Genomic DNA, 12500 nt, shown 5'->3' on the forward strand with positions numbered 1-12500 from the left:
AAAAAACGCGCTCTTAAGATTAAATTGAAACAAAAAAATTATCAATTAACCAAAAAATTACGCGAGAAAAGATGTGGTCGGAAATGGTTGACTTTAATTGTAAAGTCTATCAATAGGACGTTTTCAACCAACCTCTAGAGACACCAATAGCAATAGAGAAATGTACGACATCTGGTGGACGAACAAAAGAAGTAAATGAGAGATCTTTTCCACCAGTGTGGCAGCGATAACGTCAATTAAAAGGTAAAGACTTGTTTCCAATCTTGGACGTGAGGTGCCTGGGGATGAAATTAAATCACTGGAATCGGTCAGTGTAAAATGCAGACTGAGGTTATAATGTAACTGTTGAAAAAGCCCAAACCCCTTAGAAATGCTAACCTTAGGCTTAATTAGGCCTAAAACAATATTTAGGCTTAACTGTTAGCATTCCGATTCCAGTGATTTAATTTCATTCCCAGGCACCTCGCGTCCAAGGGTACTTTGAGATATGGAAACAAGTCTTTACCCAATTAAAAGCCTATAAAGTTTAGGTAAACCGATGGTACGTTGTTCCAGTTAGTCACAAGTCAAAATTATGTTTACTAGTACCATAGACCTTATTCATAAATGGCGGTCAATTTATAATTCTTTTGTCGAAGTGCAAATTAGCCTACCAAGCCTCGATACCATACAGTGAGTTGAAAAGAATTCTTGCTCTAAAATGAGGCTTGGTAGGCTAATTTGCACGTGGACAAAAGAATTATAAATGTGACCGCCATTTATGAATAAGGTCTATAGGATGTTTCGATTCGAATATACTTCAAGAATCCTCTTTTTTTATTAGTAAAGGCTAGTTTTATTCGTAGCTTCATGCAGATATTTTGCTCAGATCAGTTGTCTTAGCTCATTTGAAATGCCGCCGCCCAATGACCGTTTTTGTCTTGGACTTATTTATGAGGCAACTTTGCACTTGCGCGAAGAAATCGCCCCCCTCCCCCAATCCAGGGTGTGGGGCTGAGTTTGTTGCCTCCCTATTCTGCTGCGAAAGGTTATTAGTTTCTGGGTACTCCGGTTTCCCCCTCTCAACCAAAATTGATTTTAAATTGCTTGAAGGTAATATTTAGTCACTTCAATAAGTAGGGCACTTTGAGCTGGGCCTTATGACCTTTAAACCTTTCAATTTCTTTACTGCATGTTATTAAAAACGCTTTTACTACCGTACTAGCTGTTGCCTCGGATTGAATTCCCTTTTCCATTTTTGTCTTGTCTTTGAATAAAAACAGCCCTAACTGTTGCCGCGATCTATTCAGGGAAAAAGCTTTCTATTCAATGGTATTTGTTGTTTTTCTGTAAAACGGCTTCGTCCCCTTTTTCTTCCCGTATTTCCAGATATTTTTGGTATCTACGTACCTTCTAATTAGGCGGCGGGTCTTTTTTTGTGTGATTTCGATAAAGAAGGATGGTTTTTTTTCTTTCTTGTCAGTTGCCTGACGATTACAATGAGATTGCTTATTCGAATCTGTCAGGAAACAATGGCCTCTACAGTCAAGTTATTGTAACAGATGCGCAGATGCCAACCCATCAGACTCAAGAGATGATCTAGAATCTTACGCTGGCGTCGTCAGGCTGAGTCAAATCAAGTGATGTCAAGTTATTTCCAGGGGCGGATCCAGAAATTCCAGAAAGAGGGGGCCGATGAAATTGCGGCGTAAGCAAACCCTCCCCTCCCTCTCCCCCCCCCCCCCACCCCTCTCACATGCCCTCTATCCGAAAAATTCACGTTAGTCAAGATGTATTTGAAATAGGAAAAGCTCTGAAACTGAACTAATCATTATCTAAAGTAAAACCGCCTGATGCACACTTTACCACTTGAAAGAGAGAGGGTGTAGGGCTTATATTAGTAACTAGGAACCAAGTCTCTACATTTCGATCGCGCGTCATTTTCAACGGAAGGCTTGGTATTAGCCGTTTAGTGGTGAACACCATCCTCGTTTCCAGGGTCTCCAGGTTTGGTGAACACTTGATTCATTTTCGCGAGTGATATATAATGGCTCTCGAGCATTCTGATTGGTTCACTCTGAGGTTGCTCGCTGAATATCTGCTACTGCTTGCCTTTACTTAGGTGAATAACTATTTACTATTGTACAAAGTACTCTTTCTTGAACTATCATTGTCGTGGACAGGGCCTGAACAATCGATGTCAATTAATTGATGGACAATCGATCCCGCAAGTTTTCATGATTATCGATTGCCATCGATTGATCGATTGATTTTCCAATCATCAATTTCCATCGATTGTTCAGGCCCTGTCATGGAAAATATCCCAATTTGACCGTATTTGGCAATCGATCGGTAACTGTAGCCTTGCGTTTACAATATTTGCGTTTACATAAGCAAATAGTATTTTTGTCTGTTAAAACATGTTAACTAGAAAAAGTAGGTGTATAAAAGGCTACCATTTCATTTTCATGAATTATTTCACAGTCCCCTCAAATTGTCATTGTATGATTTAGAACATTATTTGACATACTTTTAGCAGCATACTCAAAATGCAAAAAGTGTAACAAAATTTTCTTCCGATTAAGTGGGAAGTGAACGTGTATTTTAAAATTAAAACACATTCGCTAGGTAAATAGTTCGAGGAGACGTTTTTGGAATTAAATAATAAACACCCGCTCAAAAAGAGCTAAAATGAATTTGGCCGGTCATCATGTGCGGAGACTCACCGGACATTATTTTGAGCCCTGTCCACAGCTCTCTTAATATGCATTATTTTTATTTAACGTTTTACATTATTTTCCCTAGGTTCAGTGCAAGTAACACTTGATATATTTATCAGTATTTATCATTGTTTCGTATGTTGAAGGGCCCCTCTTTTTCCAGTATTTATTGAGATGTACGCACAGTATTGCATTTTCAGTGGACTGAAGTTTGGGCATTATTGTTATGTAAGCGATTTCGGAAAACGTCGCGTATTTGTAAAATATGTCATTCGTGAAAAAAAGCAGCAACAACCGTTTGAAACGTTTCCGCTTGTGATGGTAGTTCATCACGTTAATAACTGACTCAAAAATCCTTATTTGATGGACGGAACCCCTCGCGTTCTTCTGTGGTAATTTTTACGTTTTGAGTTTCGGCTGTGTATTTCCGTCACTCAGGTTCAGCTGTAAATTTACATTATAATTTCCATGATTCACATGCGCATGTGGACGTGTCTCTTAGATGGTTTGATATTTAAACCCGATGTGGATAACGTGAAGGGGTGTATTTACTATAATGGTAGTTTTATTGCCAGATAAAGGGTGAAACGTAGTGAATGCGTAAGAAAAATGGTAGTAAATTTAGAAAGTTTAACAATTACAGTTATTACTTTTTTCCAAAATCACAAAGCATATATTTTTGTAGACCTCGAGTCAAAACTTGTGATTTTATAGTACAACCTGTATTTTATGGGCATCTTGTATGCTTCGGTGTTTAGCAGTTGTTTATCACATTGAGAGTAAGCTGTTAGAAATAACGAAAAATTAAAGAATATAAAATGTAATGTTGTCCAAGAATTGTTTTGCTCTAGAGTGGCTGAATTTCATCAGCAAAAACCAGTGGCACCCAACGTCAATATTCGGGAAATATCTGTTCGGGAGACGATTTGAGATCTAGATTTTTCGGAACATTTTTTTTTAAATTTCTTGCTTGCCTGCCTGTCCTAGGATTTTCGAACATCTAAAAAATTGTATTGCCCATTTTTAACGGATTCTGGCTGAAATTTTCGAAAAGGTAAGTTCACTAGACTTTCAGCTAGGAAACCCCAACAGATGAAAGATTTTTAGGGGATAAAAATATGTCTATATCTGCCGTTTAAATACTAAAATACGTTTAACAATTCTATGTTTAAGTGGGTTTGAACTATATTCTCGTTGGGTGCCCCTCAAAAACAGCGCAGCCTCAAAGATGACTTGCAATGCCAGGTTCGAACTCTTTCGAGGATTCTTTTCGGGGAGAGGGAGAGTACTGTACTGACAATGATTAAGGCTGCGCAGACAAGGACGAGTCACCACATTGAAGAGCGAAAGACCCGGGGACGAAATCGGAGAGTATCCAAGCGGGGAATGACGTCATAAGAACTATGAAACCCCGGATGTTGGAACAAACTACGAATTTTAATATGCAATCCTTGCCTTGTACCTGACGTCATTGGCGGCCATGTTTATCGACATTATGGAACAAAACAAACGTTCATTATTTGGGTGGAGGGGTAACAAACGGTTATGCTTTGTAATGTTTTCTAAAGGCTAATGGTTAGGGTTTACTTTATTTTCCAGTGTAACAAATTCGAATGTAATTTATTAAGTAATGTGAAATTCGAATGCAAACTACTCGTATTCCAATGCTTGGCTTGTAGTGGCTCTCCCGATGTCCCTATCGGCTTGAGTCATATCTGCCAACATAAGAAAAGAAAAACGTTTCATGAAATAGTTGAATGAACAGGCCTCCAACTTCATTGGTCACAGCTTACTGTCAGCTAATGTCCTCGTTAATATCATTTTGGCATAATTTCATTCACAGACTCAGCGGCGGGAGCATCATTACGAATTGTATTCGATTTACTTACTTCCCAAGAACTCTCTTTTTTCGGCTTTTTGTTATTATTTTTCATTGCTAGTCACTGTTTACGGTGACACAATAAAGGCTTGATTTTGCAAATAATTTCATGTTTTGCTTTCTTCTGACCAATCCGGTCCCAAGGACAGCTTTGCTGCAAATCAAAGCCACATTTATGTTGCTTAATCCACAATCGGAAAATCATGACTCTGCCTATTCGAGAATATCAATCAGTACAAAAGTGATAGAGAATTTCATTAAATATATTGCTAATAGATCAACATAAAAGAGTACCTTGAAAATTTTAAAGTGCTCCTATGATACGGAAACTCACTTCCTGTTTTTTTTCTTCTCGTTTTAGAAGTGTGTTTGCTTAACGCCTGCACGGCAAAATTTTGAGCTATCCAAATGTGGTTTACCTTGAGTGTAAGTATTGGGTTTCGCGGTCCTCAATTTCTCACTTTCAAACTGTCCTACTGGACTTCAAATGGGTTGGAAATAGGGAAAAGTGACGTCATTTACACGGGTGATGTTACACGAGACAAATTTTAACGCAACTTTGTTGCGGCAACGGAACTGACTCTACACGACTTTTAACGCAAAACTGCTCGCACCATTTGAGCCCAGGCTCTTGCTCGACAAATCCCGGGCGACAAATTTGGCGGAGACTGTTAACGTGACTGTCGACGTGACTTATTTCGATTCTCTGTGGTGCACTTTGGGACGATGTTGCGTTAAAGTTCAACGGCATGTGTTTTACACGCACCAACTCCAACAAAATTCAGGCAAAAGTGTTGCGTTAAAAACCGGAGAAAAAATTGGCCAGTGTAACATCACCTTGTAAATGGTTTGAACCCAGGAGTCATATCATAAAGTAAAGTACGATCGTCCGGGTGAGTATAGTCCTGAGAAGGACTGTTTGAGATGACATTGACTGACGTTTCGACAACCTGAGCGGAAGTCATCTTCAGAGTCAAGTGACTTCCGCTCAGGTTGTCGAAACGTCAGTCAATGTCATCTCAAACAGTCCTTCTCAGGACTATACTCACCCGGACGATCGTACTTTACTTTATAACATCACCTTAATGCAGCTTCTTCAAGTATATGCAAAACACGAGTTTAGACTTCTGATAGTCCCGTGCGGTATATTGATTCAGCTGCCTAAACACGCATTACATTCTAAAACGAGTGAGTCACTAAGTCTTTGACGTCATTTTCTCCTCGAACCAGCTCTCTCAACGATTCATGTAGTAATGGCAGACCATGCAATTAAATAGGAAAATTCCAGTTAAAATGTTAAAATAAACGACATAAACAGGTGTCTTTTTTATAAATCAAGGCTTAAAACTTTGGTCCCTCGCAGTTTGAAGTCCAAAGTAAAAGGAGAGTTGATTTTTTTGGTTACAGTGGCACTTCAAATGTGTTAGATCGGGTTTTTCGTTCGTATTGCAAAATTACCCTTTTACCTAGGATATATTTGTAATAATTATGTAAATATTGATTAGCACTTGCTGCACCCACCATTTTCATCTTGTTGACTAAATCTCCTTTTCATTGATTCCCAAAGATTTCCTTTATATTCTTCACGGGTGACATCGGGATCATAATAATTTCTTCCCCAACGAATGCCGAGAAGTTGTCCTTCTGTGTGTTGGCAGTAGATTGTCAGAAGAAGGCCAAAGATAAAGAAAAACAAGCATAACTTGCTAGATGACATCTTTTTTTTTTCCTGAAAGAGATTTTACCAAGTGAGAAGTGGCTAGATTTTTGGACTCATACCACATCGAACCCAATAAATTGTCTTTGTACGAAATTGCAGTTTTCAGTGTTTTAACCCTTCCCAGTTTCAAATTTTTTTTGCTTTCTTTTTTCGGTCGTGGTGTTAATTCAGTGTATGTTTTGATTTGTGTACTGACGGTCAAGAATTTAACTGTCAACGCCCACACTAGGACGGCTAGGATACAGAAAAACTCTGACCTCGTGTGGAAATTGAACCCACAGCCTCCGGGTTAAATCATCTGACGATTGAGCTACGAGTTCGAACGGGATCAACATTTGGGTATTTTAAATGTCCTTTTAGCGGAGCTCGGCGCACCAAAGGCGCGCACGCGGAGCACCATGGGTAAGAAAATATTGTAACCCATCTGTGCGAGAAAATTTGGTTTTGGTCACCATGCGACCGTACGACCGTAGGTACGTCCACCCATCTATATATGCCAATGTGACCAGTATCACGTGACCATATCGCGGACTCAAGTTTAGACCTCATCGAGGTCAGTTTTTTAGGTTAACTTATTGTATATAAGAATAAATAACCCGGGAGCTCCACCCTAGGCTTGGCTAAATCTATATATTACTTCAATGTGAGTAACAACAAGGGTACTTTCATTCCGTCAAACGTGGGTAGTTAAGCACTTAAATTTCAAAAGATATATCTATAACTGGGGTCAGTCAACGCTCAGAGGGATTACATGGAAAAAATTACACTCTAACAGAGTTATCTCTGTTATCATAATGGCTCCTTCGGTTTCCCGGCAAGTTTATGGCTCTTCACCTACGCCCATTTTAATACTCCACACATTCACTCCTTCTTCCAGTTGCTATGAATTAAATTCAAAAGAGGACACACCACAGAGACTATGATAAACCTCGGAAAAGGATTATTACAACTGGAGCCAATTATGATATTCGAAACCAAAGCAAACATTGTGGACGGCGTTTTTCAATTCTTGCCCAGTAGGATAAAGTTGTCGTCGCTTTCATTCTTTCGATCGAAAGCTCTCTTATGAATTTAATTACAAGGACTAAAGAAGAAAAGAAAACATATCGAACTCACCTTTGTCAGAGGTGGCACAAAAACCCTCCAAACACAAGTAAATTCACCTCAGTTAATTTCAAATAGCTTTGAAAATTAGAACTGCCTCGTTAAGTGCGAGGACCGGTCACTTCTAGCTTTCTTCCGTCTATACCCCGCATTTCAAACATACATTTCTTTCATTCATTGGAACAACTCATCAATGATTTTAGATTCTAAGTGATTGTACAGAAAGAGCTCTTACTTAAGAAACTGTTAACATTTAAGGGGAAAGTACAGCATTCAGCTATTGTGCGAGTTAAAGCGTGAGTCAATTTAATTTACTATCTTTCGATCCCAGTTCTCATGCACATTAAATCATTTGTCGAAGGAAATATATGTGCTTTAGAATTTGGTTCCGTGAAGATCCTGTAAGATGTCGTTTGTTTGGTTTTCCAGTGAAAGTAAAATAATGAAGGTGAAGCTTGTTTTGACTAAATACTGCTTACCTAACAATGACTGAAAGTCACTGGCAGTTGAACCTCAAAGCGCTAAAAATAACTGAGACCTCTTTCGCCCACCGTCTCTCGTCAGTTCCCCACTGGTATTCTACGATTCTTTAATCGATCTAGCGACTCTTATCCAAAGCCTTAAAGTGGGCAGCTATTGATGTGAATGACCCAAACGTGTCGAATGATAGTGGGTTCCAAGAGCCTCTACACGATTTATCTACAACATGCATGAGATCACCTGTCGAACAGTTCCAAGGTTGTGTGCGCAGATTAGTTGTTTCCTGTTTCTATTTGTCACATCAATGCCCCTCTCAAGATCTTTTCCCAAAAGAGCACAAGCACTTTGTATACCAATTGGTTATCGTTCCTAATTAACTGTTTGGAAAACCGTAATAAGTGAGGTGAAAGGTAATTGACATAGTTTAAACCTGTGTCATTGATTTTAATTGCGTTTCCACGCAAAAATTTAGAAGGCAAAAAGCTAGAAACCGCTTAACTATCGGTAGGTCGAAATCAGTGCATTTGTAACTGAAACTTGTGTCCCTTTTTTTTCCAAAACACAAAGGTTAGTTTTCAGTGTGTGTTTTAGACTGACTATAGAAGAGAAAACTCTACTGTACCATTTCACGTAACTGATCAAACAACGGCTCTCGCAAATTCGATGAACTTAGTGGGCCGGTACTTCCGAAAAGGTTCCAGATGACGACATTCTCGATAATTTGTTTAATCAGTGAATAAACAAACACAAGATCATGATTGTACTTCCAAATTGAATATATGAGAGACTGCAAGATCAATTCTGAAGTTGTTTTAGATAAAAGCTGAAGCGATCTTTTCGGATGACTTGGATCTTCTCAAATTCAATATCCCAAAAATGGATTCATGAATAATGCTCATATCATTTAACATATGGGCCTTGCCAAACTGGAGTTACATTAAAAAAAAAAAGCAGCTTCTTCCAGGTTGAATAATGACTTCAAATTTTTCTCTGGTCAAGTTTATTCTTGCTAATGCACTAGTCAATACAATTTCCGTGGTCATAATACACCTTCATCTTTGATCTGTGGCTAAGTAATTGTTTACCACGTCTTGCTCTTTTCGAGCTAAATATTGTTTCCAAAGCTGGTTCCTCAGCTCCAAACTCCGAACTGATTACGAAAACGCGATCGGTCGGGTAAAAGTTACAGCTGAATTCGACAAAATTCTGTAAAAAACTGTTCCAGTTGATTAATAAGGACTTTGAAGTGAGCTGCTTTACGAAATATGCATGCACTCTGATTGGATTACGTTCTTTCGATTGAGTCAAAGTAAATATCGGCGGCTAAGTACGTCTTCCCAAATATTGCTTTCTAAGTTGCTTCCTGCGATCTCAGGACTGATTACGAAATCGGTTGGGTCAAGCAGCCTGCGAAAACCACTGTTGCAGTTTAACTTACACGCAAAAATTCTGGAAAAAATCCAGTTAATTGATGTGGACCGGCTTGTAGTGAACTACTTTACGAAGTATGCATGCACTCTAATGTGAATAGCGAAAAAGGCGGCTTTTTGCCGCTAAAGATAAGTAGCAACGAAAACAACAAAAGCATTGGCGCGATGCGACTCAGTGTTTTTTTGAAGAAAAGCGTTGCTGGGGTGCTGAGTTCTAATATTTCGAAGATGGCTTACATTTCATTGCATCTTGGGTTCGGGCTCTTGTTCAAACGTTTTGTAATTCTGTAAAAGGGAGGTGTTGGGTTCCATTTGCTGCGATTCGAAATACAAATAAATGTCATATACTATCGGTTATTTCAAGACAGTGCAATAAAATCGAACGAAATGAGCTCTCAACAATCTGCAGTGGTTCTTTTTCAGCTACGTTAGAGCAAAATACTGATGAAATACACTGATGAACTCTGAACTGAAAGACTGTTCAAAATGGAGACCAACTAAAGAAACAGCCAAGACATAATGACATGACTACCCGGCCTAAATGCGATTGTGGTGAGCGATTATGAAAAATCGAATCCTGCGCGCAGAATATGCTATTTCATCGGCGACATCCACTTTACTGTACTGTTAATTGGCCTCATTCTGCGATTCAAACTTCTGAAATCGTTCATGTTCAAAACACGAATTCAAGAGAAACACGACCCAGGACCTTTTCCACGGAGGAGCAGGGCTGGCGCAGAAGTGAAAGCACTCGCCTCAGCTCCCACCAATATGGCCCGGGGTTTGATTCCCAGACTGACCCGGCGTCATACATGGGTTGCGTTTGTTGGTTCTCTACTCTGCTCCGAGCGAGAGGTTTTTTTCTGGGTACTCGGGTTTCCTCTTCCCTCAAAAACCACATGATATGATTTGATATGTATTAATTTAATTTCATAAAATTTGTGCACGACCCCACTAGCTATTCAGCTTTAAACTATACACACACGATAAAGTTTTATTATTACGAATAACATCCCGCTTCACTGCCCACCCAAGAACAAAAAGCCAAATTAAAAGGGGAATCAAAGGTCCTGCACCCTTCAAGTTACGTTAATTGAATCAGATTCTACGGCACTTTTGCCAGCAGTGAACAACCTAGAAATTGAAGCCAAACAACACGACGCAGTGGCCTCGACCGTATTTTAAGCCATTTTAAAATGAGTTTCCAAATGAAAGGAAGTGGATTAACATGAGGAGCTTAAGCCGACTCAGGAATTCTCGGCTGGACGTCTCCTGACGGTGTAGATAACCATCAACAAAGGCTAAAAACATAACACAAAAGGTGTTTCGTATTCAGAAAAGTGTTAAAGCAATCAGGATCGATCAGATTGTACTGTGAACTTACGTTAAGCAGAAAAAAGTAGTGATTTTTTATTGAATGACCATATTTAGGGGCGAGATGAATTTTGTGGGGAACACAAATCTATTTCAGTTAGTTTGCGCGTATCGACAGTGGCGGTTAGTGCTGGGACACGGAACCATTTTTCGTTCTATAGGATTTATGGATTAACTCTCTCACCCGGGGAAAAATGGTACAGGTCGCCGTCGTCTCTCGCCGACCAGCACTATTTCGACGCTCCTTGCCGCTGGTGAGCGAGAAGACCTCTGGCATCCAGGGTAAAATGTTAGCCAATTTGTCGAAGGAAAGTTTTTTCAGCTCTTTCGAAGAGAGATTTGTCGCCTTCAAGTCGGGCGGGAAAATGGTGCTCACGTTCCGAAATTCGGCGGATCTAATCTGGGGATCGCAGGTCGCAGGTCACAGGTTGCAGTCATTGTTTCACCAATACAGAAAGTATCCTAAACATTCTTAAAAGCTAACCTTAGGCCTAAAAACGTTTGTTTAGGCATAATTAGGCCTAAGGTTAGCTTTTAAGAATGTTTAGGATACTTTCTGTATTGGTGAAACAATGACCTGGTACCTGTGACCTGCGACCTGCGACCTGCAGATTAGACTCGCCGTCCGAAATTCTGGTAAAAACGTGGACGAAGCTTACGGAATAACTTTGGTTGGCCTCAGTCATGGATTTCTGTATTCATGTTTTCAAACGAGTTATGGAGGCAGTAAACAATGTTGACGTCGGGGAATTCGGTGCTGGAAGCCTTCCCGGTGTACAGGCTCACTCTCAAACGTTGAGGTAAAATAATTGCTGTTTGGTTCAATTTCATGATATCAGGATATCATGATAGCAGCTAGGAAATTGATAAGTCTGTGATTAATATTGAATGTGCCTCCCTGTGACATGCTGGGAAATCAATTAGCCCGGAATGAAATTTTACACAGCTACGTTCTTGGGCATTCTAAATTTCCCAGTTCCTCAGTTATCGAGTTCCATAAGTATAAAACTTAAAAATGGTTTGCTTTAAAATCAGAAAAGAACCAATTTACCGTTGCTGTTGAGAAAAGTGTATGCCAGGCAAAACAAGTTGCATCTCGGTAGCCTGAAAGTTAACTGACAAAATAATTTGCCTGTGTTTAAATTAACAAATACACCAATACATCACTAACGTTTCATGTTTAACCGGAGAATTATGTTCGAAGGTGTAATAGCTATTGAGTTTTATTCCTCAGTTATCGAGTTTCATGAGTATAAAACTTAAAAATGGTTTGCTTTAAAATCAGAAAAGAACCAATTCACCGGCCGTTGCTGTTGAGAAAAGTGTATGCCAGGCAAAACAAGTTATATCTCGGTAGCCTGAAAGTTAAGAAATAATTTGCCTGTGTTTAAATTAACAAATACATCAATACATCACTAACGTTTCATGTTTAACCTGAGAATTAGGGAAGCAGATGTTCGAAGGTGTAATAGCTGTTGAGTTTTATTCCTCAGTTATCGAGTTCCATAAGTATAATAAAACTTAAAAATGGTTTGCTTTAAAATCAGAAAAGAACCAATTCACCGTTGCTGTTGAGAAAAGTGTATGCCAGGCAAAACAAGTTGCATCTCGGTAGCCTGACAGTTAAGAAATAAATTGCATGTGTTTAAATACACCAATACATCGATCACTAACGTTTCATGTTTAACCGAAGAATTAGGGAAGAAGATGTTCGAAGGTGTAATAGCTGTTGAGTTTTATTCCTCAGTTATCGAGTTCCATAAGTATAAAACTTAAAAATGGATTGCTTTAAAATCAGAAAAGAACCAATTCAC

At 39.2% G+C, this 12500-nt stretch overlaps 2 protein-coding genes across 5 annotated transcripts in view; one reads left to right on the forward strand and one right to left on the reverse strand.

The window, feature by feature from the left end:
• Positions 1–3621, forward strand: part of LOC138007716 (uncharacterized) — a 26597-nt gene extending 22976 nt beyond the window's left edge. For 2 of the 3 annotated variants that reach the window (XM_068854773.1, XM_068854774.1), the window contains exon 9: positions 1463–3621. In XM_068854773.1, coding sequence (XP_068710874.1) covers positions 1463–1582 — 120 coding nt within the window. In that variant the 3' untranslated portion in view covers positions 1583–3621. The remainder of the gene's footprint in view (positions 1–1462) is intronic. The other variant, XM_068854772.1, reaches the window with a different exon arrangement.
• Positions 3622–4099: 478 nt separating this feature from the next.
• The window catches only part of LOC138007717 (uncharacterized), a 9491-nt gene continuing 1090 nt past the window's right edge, over positions 4100–12500 (reverse strand). Inside the window, exons 1-3 of one of the 2 annotated variants that reach the window (XR_011124097.1) lie at positions 7882–8123; positions 6100–6307; positions 4106–4414 (exon numbers count right to left, since the gene is read on the reverse strand). Coding sequence is in view for 1 of the 2 variants with exons in the window: in XM_068854776.1 (XP_068710877.1) it covers positions 4350–4414; positions 6100–6307 (273 nt within the window). In the remaining variant the exon portion in view is untranslated. Of the gene's footprint in view, positions 4415–6099; positions 6308–7881; positions 8124–12500 lie in introns of those variants that run through there. The other variant, XM_068854776.1, reaches the window with a different exon arrangement.

The sequence above is a fragment of the Montipora foliosa genome, chromosome 6 (genome assembly GCF_036669935.1).
Source record: "Montipora foliosa isolate CH-2021 chromosome 6, ASM3666993v2, whole genome shotgun sequence".
NCBI classification, from domain to species: Eukaryota; Metazoa; Cnidaria; class Anthozoa; order Scleractinia; family Acroporidae; genus Montipora; species Montipora foliosa.